Raw genomic sequence first — 14,538 nt, forward strand, 5'->3', positions numbered from 1 at the left:
TGCAAGTGTCTTTTTTAATCAAGCAAATACCTAGAGCTAACCTATTCATATAGTTGAAACATAGGGGATCTGGACACATTTGGACAGGATGCTAATCTTAGCCCACTTGTCATTGCTGCTTCTTTTGGGAAGCCAAGGTAAAATAAATTCCTCTACTTTTTTACTTGATGTGTTTTCGGTTTCTGGCAAAAAGATGATAATCAAATGTCCTCAAGCTATATATTTATATCCAAGGCCTACTGACTGAAGAATTGTTGCCTTAATTTATGCCTTTCTCATTAGATTCAGTAACCTGTACCGACCTGCAGAAACAGCATGAAGTCATCCATGCAGCAGTTGGAGAACCTTTAGTGTTGAACTGCACCTACAACTGCTCCTCTGGATTTGTCCGTGGACACTGGCTCAAACTCCCAGACTGTCTTCGTTGTCCTAGGCCAAGGGAAACAAAAAATGTCACAAAGAATGGTGACCTCTGCACTCTACCATTGTATTTTCCACATCTGTCCAGGGAAGATTTTCAGTACAACTATACCTGCTTTTCTGAAGATCATGAAAGCGAACAGTTCCCACGCAAGATAGAGTGTCTGGTATCACTGCAAGCACAAGGTCGGCAAAAACAGGTTGAAATGACCTACCCTATCAATTTTACCTCTAAAAACAAATTGTGTTGAAATGTATTATATTAATTATGTTCAAAAAGAGACTATATTTATACATCAGTAATTCAATTATATTGTATATCTTTTGCCAGCTCGACCTAGTGCCCTGGAGAATGTTTTACTGAGACTTTATAAGGCTCTGGTCAAAATAAGTTCACTATATAAGGAATAAGGGTGCCATTTGAGACTCAACCTAAGTCTCATTTTTCGTAATAGTCTAATTTAAATTGCTCTGAGGCTGTTAAATGACATAGGCACAAAATAATATAAACCCGGCATATTTCACTAGCTTATTTGATCCTGATGTCTACCATTTTCTGTGTTTTAGATGAATCGGTGACAGCGTTGGGTAACCATGAGGACTCCATAATAGATCATGGTGAGACAAAATGCTGCTATTCCACTCCTTAAAAAGAAAAGGTGAAACATGTTTAAATGTATTGCAAACAACAAAAGTAACCCCCTGTTTGAGGCATTGACTGATGAGTTGCAAATTGAGTTTCAATGATAATATTGTCTCTGTGCTGTCTTCAATACAGAGAAATTCACAGGCGTCAAGGTGTTGGCAACAGTGACAGTTATTGTGGCTGCGGTGTTGGCAGCCGTGTCTGTCTCCTTATGTATGAGCCGCAATCGATATTGCAAAGGTGCTTATAGATGTTGTAAAAACAATTATGAAGGCCCAATTTCTGAATCAAAAATGTTATAAAATACTTTCCAAAGTTGTTATTAACAAAAATCGACAGTATGTTTCATTAATGTGATTTCTTGTGTATTTTAGGAAAACCTGCTGTTATCTGCACAGGGTATGTTTTTTTCATACAATGTGGTATGTTTGCTAAGGCATTTTAACACACTTTTCATTGGCAATTAGTATGCAGACTCCTTATGTGGAATTTGTTTATTGGTCTTTTATCAGCACAACATCAAGAGAAGGATCAGGTAAATATTTGTTTAATTGTACAAAATTGCTATCACAACCAGTTCACTCAATGTTGTGAATTGTAATTCTAATAGGTTACCTCATATCTTATAGGTGCATGCTCAACCAATTGTGAGAGGGTGGCACTGCGAATAACTCCGGCTGGTAAGCTAATGGAATGTACCATTTATTTCAGTTGCTAAGCTGGGTGTGTAATAAGAGCATCTACTGTACAAAACATTGCATTTCCTGTTTTGACCTAGATTGCCAGAGTGATCATGAGGTTCCTTATGCTGACATCATGATTACTATGCGAGGGGCCAGCACACCTGAGCTCACACAGATCTCCTACCTGGCTCCGGGGGACCATAGAGAGGTGAGGATTGGAAACAATCGCTTTGTGATTTCTGTGTGAAATAGAAAGTGCTCTACAAATAAAATATGATCTATTATTATTATATATTCATCGACACCTCACTACATTATTTTACATCAACACAACCATATGTCACCACATGTGACCATACTACTGACATTCACTATATTCAATATAATATGTCAGCGGAGGTTGTATAATGGCTATTATTGGCTAATGCAACCACAGTCACAGGTTTAGACTTTATATAAACCTCACCTGAAATGGAATCCTGTGTGTTTCATGTCCCCCCTGCAGAGGTGGAGGGAAGAGGCAGGCCCTGGCCCCAGCACCGGCCCTGAAGCTAGATCCCACCTGCAGGCCTCCCGCTCAGCTGACAGACTGCATGTCCAGCCCCGAGAAGTCTCAAGGAAGATGAGCACAAACTCTGAGTATGCTGTTATCACCTACTCTTAACCAGTGGGGATGGAGAAAGGATAAAAGAGTGAACAAGAGAGAGCAAGTGAGACATGACTGTCACTGTACTCATGTTAATATTCCCTGGCTTTGTTAGCATTTTTTTTTACTGTAGCAAGTTGTATCTATAACCGTATAAAAAGTGAAATGAACTGTCATCCAATAAAGTCATACTTTTGTGTCATGTGGTTTTCATGTGTAATTTTTGTTATCGCACTCATGTGAAATTTGTTATCGCACTCACTCAGTTTGAACCTCTTTCGTTACCGTAGTTAGACTGAGCCTTGTTGCCTAGCAACAAGTATCAACACTCCGGCGTCAACAGTTACTGTTGCTGATGCAAAACAAACGTTTTGCGAAGCTGTTTGAGGAAGAAAAAAACATTAGCTAAAGGTAATGTAATATTCAATGCTATCTTTATTACTCCATGCAGCAGCCTCCTGCTAGCATTACATCCGATGTTGCACTGCAGAAAGTTTACCCAACTAAAACATTTAAGAAAGTTAGGTAACGTAGCTAGCTGACGTTAGTTAGCTAACAAACGTTAATTTCACAACATTAGTTAGTACTTACCATGATAAAGTTGTCAAAATAAATACATTTTAAAAGTAACATAAAAGCCAGTATTGCAGTTAATATCTATCTATCCAAATTACTGTAACGCGTTAGCAGACCTGTGTTTGACCAAGGACGATGTCTGTGCCTTTTTCAAACACTCACCTTCGGGTTCCACGTGGGTTTGGCAATGTCTTGGAGGGGTTGGCTCGAGAGGTCCTGCGAGACCAGCCCAAGGACATCCCCACCTTCGCTGCCCTTTACTTCACTGCTCTTCTCAAAGAGAGAGAAGGTAGCTATATATTTTTTGTAAAGATTCTACCAATAATTAATGGGGAGTCAGAATGAAACTGTACTTTGATGTTAACTTAGTGGACTCTATGTCATTTTCTCTTTAGACAGTGGCTTGGACCCCGCAGAGTGGTGTGCCAGGCTTGAGGACAGATTCTACAACAATCATGCATTCAAGGTCAACTTTCTTTCTTCATAAATAGTGATATCAAACTAGAAAAGTACATTTCCTGAAGAAAATGTGGTGTGCTTGTTTTAAAGTATTTGTGGTTTTGAAATAAGTTATAGTAGTGGTAGTGACAGTAGTAATAATGGTAGTGACTGGTTATAATTGAAAAAGTAAGTAGATGTAAAAATGTATTGATTGATTGGCTAATTAGGCTAATTTCTACAAGCAACCAGAGGGGAAAATAACACTAGACCACCATTACTCCACACACAGAGACTCATACAAAGCTCTCCCTCGCCCTCCATTTGGAAAATCTGACCATAATTATATCCTCCTGATTCCCGCTTACAAGGAAAAAACTAAAGCAGGAAGTACCAGTGACTCGCTCAATACAGAAGTGTTCAGATGACGCGGATGCTATGCTACAGGACTGTTTTGCTAGCACAGACTGGAATATGTTCCGGAATTCATCCAATGGCATTGAGGAGTATACCACCTCAGTCACTGGCTTCATCAATAAGTGCATCGACGATGTCATCCCCACAGTGACCGTATGTACATATCCCAACCAGAAGCCATGGATTACAGGCAACATCTGCACCGAGCTAAAGGCTAGAGCTGCCGCTTTCAAGGAGCGGGACACTAATCCAGAAGCTTATAAGAAATCCCGCTATGCCCTCAGATGAACCATCAAACAGGCAAAGCGTCAATACAGGACTAAGACTGAATCCTACTACACCGGCTCTGAAGCTCGTCGGGTGGGGCAGGGCTTGCAAACTATTACGGACTACAAAGTGAAACCCAGCCACAAGCTGCCCAGTGACGCGAGCCTACAAGATGGACTAAATGCCTTTTATGCTTTTTTCGCGGCAAGCAAAACTGAAGCATGCATGAGAGCACCAGCTGTTTTGGACGACTGTGTGATCACGCTCTTCGTAGCCGATGTGAGCAAGACCTTTAAACAGGTCAACATTCACAAGGCCGCGGGACCAGACGGATTACCAGGACGTGTACTCAGAGCATGCGCGGGTCAACTGGCAAGTGTCTTGACTGAAATTTTCAACCTGTCCCTGACCGAGTCTGTAATACCTACATGTTTCAAACAGACCACCATAGCCCCTGTGCCCAAGAAAGCGAAGGTAACCTGCCTAAATGACTACCGCCCCGTAACACTAACGTCGGTAACCATGAAGTACTTTGAAAGACTGGTCAAGACTCACATCAACACCATCATCCTGGAAACCCTAGACCCACTCCAATTCGCATACCGCACCAACAGATCCACAGATGACGCAATCTCAATCGCATTCCACACTGCCCTTTCCCACTACCCTATCCCACCTGGACAAAAATAATGCTGTTCATTGACTGCAGCTCAGCGTTCAACACCATATTGCCCACAAAGCTCATCACTAAGCTAAGGACCCTGGTACTACAGTTGAAGTCGGAGGTTTACATACACTTAGGTTGGAGTCATTAAAACTTATTTTTCAACCACTCCACAAATTTCTTGTTAACAAACTAGAGTTTTGGCAAGTCGGTTAGGACATCTACTTTGTGCATGACACAAGTCATTTTTCCAACAATTGTTTACAGGCAGATTATTTCACTTATTATTCACTGTATCACAATTCCAGTGGGTCAGAAGTTTACATACACTAAGTTGACTGTGCCATTAAACAGCTTGGAAAATTCCAGAAAATTATGTCATGGCTTTAGAAGCTTCTGATAGGCTAATTTACATAATTTCAGTCAATTGGAGGTGTACCTGTGGATGTATTTCAAGGCCTACCTTCAAACTCAGTGCCTCTTTGCTTGACATCATGGGAAAATCAAAAGAAATCAGCCAAGACCTCAGAAACAAATTGTAGACCTCCACAAGTCTGGTTCATCCTTGAGAGCAATTCCCAAGCGCCTGAATGTACCACATTCATCTGTACAAACAATAGTACGCAAGTATAAACACGCAGCCGTCATACCGCTCAGGAAGGAGACGTGTTCTGTCTCCTAGAGATGAACGTACTTTGGTGCAAAAAGTGCAAATCAATCCCAGAACAACAGCAAAAGACCTTGTGAAGATGCTGTAGGAAACAGGTACAAAAGTATCTATATCCACAGTAAAACGAGTCCTAAATCGACATAACCTGAAAGGTTGCTCAGCAAGGAAGAAGCCACTGCTTCAGAATCACCATAAAAAAAAGCCAGACTACGGTTTGAAACTGCACATGGGGACAAAGATCGTACTATTTTGAGAAATGTCCTCTGGTCTGATGAAACAAAAATAGAACTGTTTGGCCATAATGACCATCGTTATGTTTGGAGAAAAAAGGTGGAGGCTTGCAAGCCGAAGGACACCATCTCAACCGTGAAGCACGGGGGTGGCAGCATCATGTTGTGGGGGTGCATTGCTGCAGGAGGGACTGAGGAAGGAAAATTATGTGGCTATATTGAAGCAGCATCAGTCAGGACGTTAAAGCTTGGACGCAAATGGGTCTTCCAAATGGACAATGACCACAAGCAAACTTCCAAAGTTGTGCCAGAGTGGCTTAAGGACAAGTCAAGGTATTGGAGTGGCCATCACAAAGCCCTGACCTCACTCTTATAGAATATTTGTGGGCAGACCTGAAAAAGCGTGTGCGAGCATGGAGGCCTACTAACCTGACTCAATTTCACCAACTCTTTCAGGAGGAATGGGCCAAAATTCACCCAACTTGTTGTGGGAAGCCTGTGGAAGGCTACCCAAAACGTTTGACCTAAGTTTAACAATTTAAAGGCAATGCTACCAAATACTAATTGAGTGTATGTAAAGTTCTGACCCACTGGGAATGTGATGAAATAAATAAAAGCTGAAATAAATCATTCTCTCTACTATTATTCTGACATTTCACATTCTTATAATAAAGTGGTGATCCTAACTGACCTAAGACAGAGAATTTTTACTAGGATTAAATGTCAGGAATTGTGAAAAAGTGGTGAAAAAGAGTTTAAATGTATTTGGCTGAGGTGTATGTAAACTTCCGACTTCAACTGTAAATACCTCCCTTCGCAACTGGATCCTGGACTTCCTGACGGGCCGCCCCCGGGTGGTAAGGGTACCAACAAACTATCATGGTCCAAACACACCAAAACAATCGTGAAGAGGGCACGGCAACACCTTTTCCCCCTCAGGAGTTATACAGCTGCACCATCGCTAGCATCCTGACCGGTTGCATCACCGACTGGTATGGCAACTGCTCGGCATCTGACCGTAAGGTGCTACAGAAGGTAGTGCGTATGGCCCAGTACATCACTGGGGCCAAGCTTCCTGCCATACAGGACCTCTATACTAGGCGGTGTCAGAGGAAGGCCTCAAAAATTGTCAAAGACTCCAGTCACCAAAGTCATAGACTGTTCTCTCTGCTACCGCTGTTTATTATCTATTCATAGTCACTTTACCCCTACCTACATGTACAAATTACCTCGACTAACCCTAACGTGTACCCCGCATGTTGACTTGGTACCGGTACCCCCTGTATATAGCCTCGGTATTGTTATTTTATTGTGGTACTTTTTTAACCATTTTTTACTTAAATATTTTCTTAACTCTATTTCTTGAACTGCATTGTTGGCTTGTAAGTAATTATTTCACGGTATACAACTGTTGTATTCGGCATATGTGACAAATCAAATTTGATTTAATTGATAGATTGATTGGATAGGATAGCCTGAACATGTAAAAGTTGGTTTGGTGCCTTTAGCTTGAACGGTTCAAGAGTTACTGTTTCTGAGTTATTTCATGCTAATTATGCAAATGTTTATAGTTATAGTGATAATGATTTTAAATAATTATAAGTTAGGATAACCTTGAACATGTGAAAGTTAAATTGGTGTCTTTAGCTTGAACAGTTCAAGAGTTACTATTAGTGAATTAATTTATGCTAATGTATGCACATTTATATAGTTAGAGTTGATAAATGTTTTTAAGAATCGGAGGTAAGGATAGCCTAAACATGTAAAAGTTGGTTTGGTGTCTCTAGCTTGAACGGTTCAAGAGTTACTGTTGGTGAGTTATTTTATGCAAATGTATATAGTTTTAGTTGATAAAAGTTTTTAAGATTTGGACGTTAGGAAAGACTGAACATGTGGAAGTTGGTTTGGTGTCTCTAGCTTAAACGGTTCAAGAGTTTGTGAGTTATTTTGTGCTAGTTTATGCTAGTTCATTCAAACCCATGTTAAATGTATGCAAATTTTAAATGGTTATAGTATCAAATATCCTTTGACCAGCAATTTAAGTTGGGCCAGTCTGAACATCTCAACGTTGGTTTGGTGTTGATAGCTTAAATGTGTAGGAGGAGATAGGTCTAGCTTCTAGTGTATGGGCCTTTTTTTCTTCATTGAAATTAATTTAGGAGCTCATTTAAATATTGTTATAGTTCAAAAAGTGTAAATGCTATCAAACATATTTTCTCAAGCAGCCTGACTTGAGGCAGTCGTTTAAGCTCTTGAACAGGCTAAATACATCAAATAATAATATGAGTATGTAAGAAATCTAGAGTTGTGCTTTTCTTCGCAAGTACACTTAAATATGATACTGGCGGGCCTTATCAGTATATCATGCTAAATGTTCTATATTCTGCTCAAAACAGAACTCACCGAATCAAGTCAACACCAGTCCAGCTGATGCAACTCTGAAGATTTCTAAGTGAGTCTCATCTCAATACATTATCTACACCCAAGGAGAGGGACAGCATCAGACAGCTTTTTTCCACCACATATTTAAGAGAGACCAACAAAAAACGTTTTTGGGGAGAAAATACATTTGGCTCAATTGCAGTGTTGTTTTATTTATCATTATGAATGATTATTCCAGTTAACATAAGGGTATTTGCCATAGTGAATTTTTTTTTTTCATGATGAATTTGCTACGTTGCTTTTGGTTAACAAAGACACACACGCAAACCTTGTGGAAAATATAGATAAGGGAAGGAAAAGCGCGCCTTTTGCATCCCGTGATATTTTAAGTAGAAATTGTGCACCAATATTTAATTTTAAAAGCCTGTGATACAGTATTCAATTTAGTTCCCTTTAATATAGACAACATGGAGAATTCAATAAATCCAATTTTGTATATAACTAAAGCCTTGCTAAAGTGCCTAAATTCCGCATTTTGAAAACTCTGTCAACCCTGTGTCACTTCTAGGAAGTTTTACCCACTTAACCCCAAAATGTTTAACCGACTTAACCCCAAAGTTTTCACCATAATTGTAAATCCCTAGTTATTGTGTTGCTTTGACAGTCATTTCTGAAGATTAGTATTTATTTAATGTGATTAATGATTAATTTACATCTGTCCTTTTAAGGTCAACCCTGTTACGTGAACTGAACTCTCGTTTTAATATGGTGAAACCATTCCTTTTAAAATATTTTTCTCAAAAGAAACATTAAACATTAGTATAATCATAGTGTAAAAACAGGTGAGCTGGTTCTACATGTTTTGGAAATTTGCTCTTTATGACAGAATTTTACATTTTGGTGAAATCAACAAAAAAAAAAGACCAAAAGGCACCAAATTGGTGGAACGACCCCAATATCATAGGCTTAAAATAGCCCTCTCAATTCCTGAAAGGAAAATACTGACATTAAATCATCACTCCCAAGAATAGTCATCTCCCCACAGTATTTTCTACAAATGAGAAAGGTTGAGGTACATACGTCAGCTATGGGAAAAGTCTGGAAAAGGTCTGGGTTTTTATGAAGCAGGCAAGCACCCTGATATTCTACGAAATGAGTAAGGGAGCCACAGTGTTCACAACCTCAGAAAGACACCAGTTTGAGTCAGAAGATGATGAGGAGACCATTGTCAAAGGAGTCAGGATGTATAAGGACAGAAAGGTAGATTATTAGAGAAAACATTGACATTCAGTACATTTTAATACTTATTTTATAATACCCATAATTTATATAATTATTTATTAATTCTCAGGAAAAAGGATGATCTGACTGAATCTCAAACAGAAGAGGAAACTGGTAATATTGAGCCAGTTGGGATTCCATCTCCCACAAACTCAAACCTTGATGTCTGTGAAGATGTGCAGGGAACTGAAAGTCAAGGAAAGGATGAAATGGTCAATATCACAGATAAAGATGTGATTTCAATGCAAATATATCCCTCAGAGGTATCAGACAATAGACTCACAGATATGGATGTTAGCATGACAGGCAAAGATATGAATGAAAGAGCTGACAAAGTGGTATGCCTGTCTGAATTTGAGCCCAGTGAGGACATCTCACTCGGTGGACTTTCAAATGTGGATGTATGTGCTGAAGAACTGAGGAAGACTGAAGAGGGAGAAGAACACACTTCTCAGGAAATCAGCACTGGTGATGATGCCATTCTTGGAAGCTTAAACGAAATGAACCGCAGTAGTGAATTTGAACTTACTCAGGAAGTCTCATTCACTGGACTTTTCAATATAGATGTATGTGCTGAAGAACTAAGAGGGACAAAAGAGAGAGAGGAACAAGGCACTCAGGATGGCCTCAGTGAAGGCTTCAAAGATCAAGATCTTGCTGATGCTCAGGAGAGTTCAATATCACTCATGTATGAAATTAGTGGACGATTATCACCACCCCAAACTGAATCTCCTGAACCTATTCTACAGGAAACAACTGACAATTCAGTGTGTGTTCCAGAAGAGGAAGGAATAGAAAATCTAATTGTTTCCACAACATATACTGGGCAAACGCATGAAGTTGCATCCTCCATTGATGATGCCTCCAGAATCTTGTCAGATAACGAAAGTTTTTTAGGTGATGATGAAGAACAAAATGAGGAAAGTCTTGTTCAGATCAGCACTGAGGAGGTACCTAAAACCCTTAAGGTCAAAATGTATGAACAGCAGCCAGAGGAGGAAGGTTCGGTTGAGGCTTCACAAACTGAGGCAGAACGACCAGATGCTGTGTCGGAGGATGCTGAGGAAGAAACGGGCCTTGTTGGACATGATACTCAAGACTCTGTTGAACCGAACACTAACATCGAAGGGGAAGCGGAGGCAGTCACTGCTGAGGCTGAAGCTCAGATAAAGGCAATGGAGCATGAGGCTGCTGATATAGAAGTGGAACAAGATTACAAATCTGATTCCAGTGATTCAAGTGACGAAGATGGGAAGAAACTGAGTAAGGTGAATGTCCGCACTCCTAACCAGCAGGCCTCTCAAATAGAGCAGAAACAAGAGGATGAAACTGATCATGAGAACAAAGATCTAAATAAGAAGGAAATGGGTGAAGACATCTCTCCGGAGGATTCTACTAAGATGGAAAATACGCAAGAGAATGATAATCCTTACATCAGTGATGATGACACGGAAATGGGGGAAAAATACATTTCAAACGCATATCAACAAGGTCCTTCGAACGAGGTTAGACTTGCAGAGCTGCAGCAAGAGGACGCTGAGAAAAAGACAGGGGACACAGCTGAGCAACAGGAGGATATAGACGCAGTGGAGTACAGGGAAACTGAACTAAAAGGACTTGGAAAAGAGGACACAATGACCCCGTCTCAGGACACAGACCAAACTGATGACAACCCAGAGCACATGCCAGAGGGAGAAATAAAGGACCGTGTGGACAAGACTTATGACAAGGTAAAGTTAAATGTTTTTATGATTTTTTTCAGAAACATTTATGTACAGTACAGTCATTTACCAACCATCACGCAGTATTTAATTTATCCACTGCAGATTTTATATAGTGACACAGGTCAGTTTGCAGAGGTCATAACGGCTAGAAAAGCTGTGTGTCAACTACATCTGATTGTTGTTGGGCAAATCCATGTAGCAAGCAGGAATTTAATTATTGTAAAATATAGCACTTTGGTAATACAGTGTACGTATAAGTTTGGCATACAGTTTAACCACATTTTTTATGTAAACATCTTCCCTAACAGAGAGTATAGGCAGTATGCTAGTAGTAGCAGCTTATGCAGACTATTCACCTGGTTCAGAGATTAACTCTAAAGAAATGTGTCCTTTGCTCCCATTACTGTCCCTGTATTAAAAATAAACCCTTCAAGGACATCTCTGATCAACAACATCGCTCTGTACCTCTCCACTCCGGGTCTCCAGAGAGAGGTGATTGAAAATGTCCCCAAAATAGTTCAGCTTCCTCATGATGACGTGTAGGGACTTGGAATGTCATCCTGAGATACACTATCTACCATCCGTCTTAAGCCGACATATTTCAAGTAGCAATCTTTTCAGACACAAATCTGTGCGTATTATGGTTGGGCGATATACTGACAGTATTGTCTATCAACAATGATTACATATACACTGAGTCTACAAACATTAGGAACACTTTCCTAATATTGAGTTGCACCCCCTTTTGCCCTCAGAACAGGCTCAATTTGTCAGGGAATGGACTCTACAACGTTTCACAGGGATGCTGGCCCATGTTGACTCCAACGCTTCCCTCGGTTGTGTCAAGTTGGCTGGATGTCCTTTGGGTGGTGGATCATTCTTGATACACATTGGAAACTGTGAAAAACCCAGCAGTGTTGTAGTTATTGACACACTCAAACCGGTGCGTCTGGCACCTACTTCCATACCCCGTTGAAAGGCACTTAAGTCTTTTGTCTTGCCCATTCACCCCTTTGAATGGCACACATAAACAATCCATGTCTCAATTGTCTCAAGGCTTAAAAATCCTTCTTTATCCTGTCTGCTCCCCTTCATCTACACTGATTGAAGTGGATTGAACAGTGACATCTATAATCAAATTTATTTCAAATCAAATGTATTTATATAGCCCTTACATCAGCTGATATATCAAAGTGGTGTACAGAAATCCAGCCTAAAACCCCAAACAGCAAGCAATGCCGGTGTAGAAGCACGGTGGCTAGGAAAAACTCCCTAGAAAGGCCAAAACCTAGGAAGAAACCTAGAGAGGAACCAGGCTATGAGGGCTGGCCAGTCCTCTTCTGGCTGTGCCGGGTGGAGATTATAACAGAACATGGCCAAGATGTTCAAATGTTCATAAATGACCAGCATGGTCAAATAATAGTAATCACAGTGAACAGGTCAGGGTTCCATAGCCGCAGGAAGAACAGTTGAGACTGGAGCAGCAGCACGGCCAGGTGGACTGGGGACAACAAGGAGTCATCATGCCAGGTAGTCCTGAGGCATGGTCCTAGGGCTCAGGTCCTCCGAGAGAGAGAAAGAAAGAGAGAGAGAATTAGAGAGAGCATACTTAAATTCACACAGGACACCGGATAAGACAGGAAAAATACTCCAGATATAACAGACTGACCCTAGCCCCCCGAAACATAAACTACTGCAGCATAAATACTGGAGGCTGAGACAGGAGGGGTCAGGAGACACTGTGGCCCCATCTGATGATACCCCCGGACTGGACCAACCAGGCAGAATATAACCCCACCCACTTTACCAAAGCACAGTCCGCACACCACTAGAGGGATATCTTCAACCACCAACTTACCATCCTGAGACAAGGCCGAGTATAGCCCACAAAGATCTCCGCCACGGGACAACCCAAGGGGGTGGTGGGGGGGGTGCCAATCCAAACAGAAAGACCACGTCAGTTACTCAACCCGATCAAGTGACGCACCCCTCCTAGGGACGGCATGGAAGAGCATCAGTAAGCCAGTGACTCAGCCCCTGTAATAGGGTTAGAGGCAGAGAATCCCAGTGGAGAGAGGGGAACCGGCAAGGCAGAGACAGCAAGGGCGGTTCGTTGCTCCAGTGCCTTTCCGTTCAACTTCACACTCCTGGGCCAGACTACACTCAATCATAGGACCTACTGAAGAGATGAGTCTTCAATAAGGACTTAAAGGTTGAGACCGAGTCTGCGTCTCTCACATGGGTAGGCAGACCATTCCATAAAAATGGAGCTCTATAGGAGAAAGCCCTGCCTCCAGCTGTTTGCTTAGAAATTCTAGGGACAATTACGAGGCCTGCGTCTTGTGACCATAGCGTACGTGTAGGTATGTACGGCAGGACCAAATCGGAAAGATAGGTAGGAGCAAGCCCATGTAATGCTTTGTAGGTTAGCAGTAAAACCTTGAAATCAGCCCTTGCCTTAACAGGAAGCCAGTGTAGGGAGGCTAGCACTGGAGTAATATGATCAAATCTTTTGGTTCTAGTCAGGATTCTAGCAGCCGTATTTAGCACTAACTGAAGTTTATTTAGTGCTTTATCCGGGAAGCCGGAAAGTAGAGCATTGCAGTAGTCTAACCTAGACGTAACAAAAGCATGGATACATTTTTATGCATCATTTTTGGGCAGAAAGATTCTGATTTTTGCAATGTTACATAGATGGAAAAAAGCTGTCCTTGAAACAGTCTTGATATGTTCGTCAAAAGAGAGATCAGGGTCCAGAGTAACGCCGAGGTCCTTCACAGTTTTATTTGAGACGACTGTACAACCATCAAGATTAATTGTCAGATTCAACAGAAGATCTCTTTGTTTCTTGGGACCTAGAACAAGCATCTCTGTTTTGTCCGAGTTTAAAAGTAGAAAGTTTGCAGCCATCCACTTCCTTATGTCTGAAACACAGGCTTCCAGCGAGGGCAATTTTGGGGCTTCACCATATTTCATTGAAATGTACAGCTGTGTGTCATCCGCATAGCAGTGAAAGTTAACATTATGTTTTCGAATGACATCCCCAAGACGTAAGATATATAGTGAAAACAATGGTGGTCCTAAAACGGAATTGAGGAACACCGAAATTTACAGTTGATTTGTCAGGGGACAAACCATTCACAGAGACAAACTGATATCTTTCCGACAGATAAGATCTAAACCAGGCCAGAACTTGTCCATGTAGACCAATTTGGGTTTCCAATCTCTCCAAAAGAATGTGGTGATCGATGGTATCAAAAGCAGCACTAAGGTCTAGGAGCACGAGGACAGATGCAGAGCCTTGGTCTGACGCCATTAAAAGGTAATTTACCACCTTCACAAGTGCAGTCTCAGTGCTACGATGGGGTCTAAAACCAGACTGAAGCATTTCGTATACATTGTTTGTCTTCAGGAAGGCAGTGAGTTGCTGCAACAGCTTTTTCTATAATTTTTGAGAGTAATGGGATTCGATATAGGCCGATATTATTATTTTT

At 41.1% G+C, this 14,538-nt stretch overlaps 1 protein-coding gene and 2 long non-coding RNA genes across 5 annotated transcripts in view; 2 read left to right on the forward strand and 1 right to left on the reverse strand.

Annotated features, from left to right (window-relative positions):
- On the forward strand, positions 1-1,571 carry LOC123744709 (uncharacterized). The gene is made up of 4 exons (XR_006771117.1): positions 1-137; positions 283-606; positions 988-1,038; positions 1,199-1,571. It is a non-coding gene; the product is annotated as an uncharacterized lncRNA (long non-coding RNA).
- LOC123744708 (uncharacterized) lies at positions 172-2,776 on the reverse strand. Its single transcript, XR_006771116.1, has 4 exons — positions 2,658-2,776; positions 2,216-2,403; positions 533-593; positions 172-429 (listed from the first exon to the last, which is right to left on the reverse strand). It is a non-coding gene; the product is annotated as an uncharacterized lncRNA (long non-coding RNA).
- The window catches only part of LOC106612466 (eukaryotic translation initiation factor 5B), a 25,302-nt gene continuing 13,475 nt past the window's right edge, over positions 2,712-14,538 (forward strand). For 2 of the 3 annotated variants that reach the window (XM_014213613.2, XM_014213615.2), the window contains exons 1-5: positions 2,712-2,806; positions 3,086-3,260; positions 3,367-3,437; positions 8,054-8,109; positions 9,391-11,050. In XM_014213613.2, coding sequence (XP_014069088.2) covers positions 3,107-3,260; positions 3,367-3,437; positions 8,054-8,109; positions 9,391-11,050 — 1,941 coding nt within the window. In that variant the 5' untranslated portion in view covers positions 2,712-2,806; positions 3,086-3,106. Of the gene's footprint in view, positions 2,807-3,082; positions 3,261-3,366; positions 3,438-8,053; positions 8,110-9,390; positions 11,051-14,538 lie in introns of all 3 variants that reach the window. The other variant, XM_014213614.2, reaches the window with a different exon arrangement.

Source organism: Salmo salar, chromosome ssa09 (genome assembly GCF_905237065.1).
Source record: "Salmo salar chromosome ssa09, Ssal_v3.1, whole genome shotgun sequence".
In the NCBI taxonomy this organism is placed as follows: Eukaryota; Metazoa; Chordata; class Actinopteri; order Salmoniformes; family Salmonidae; genus Salmo; species Salmo salar.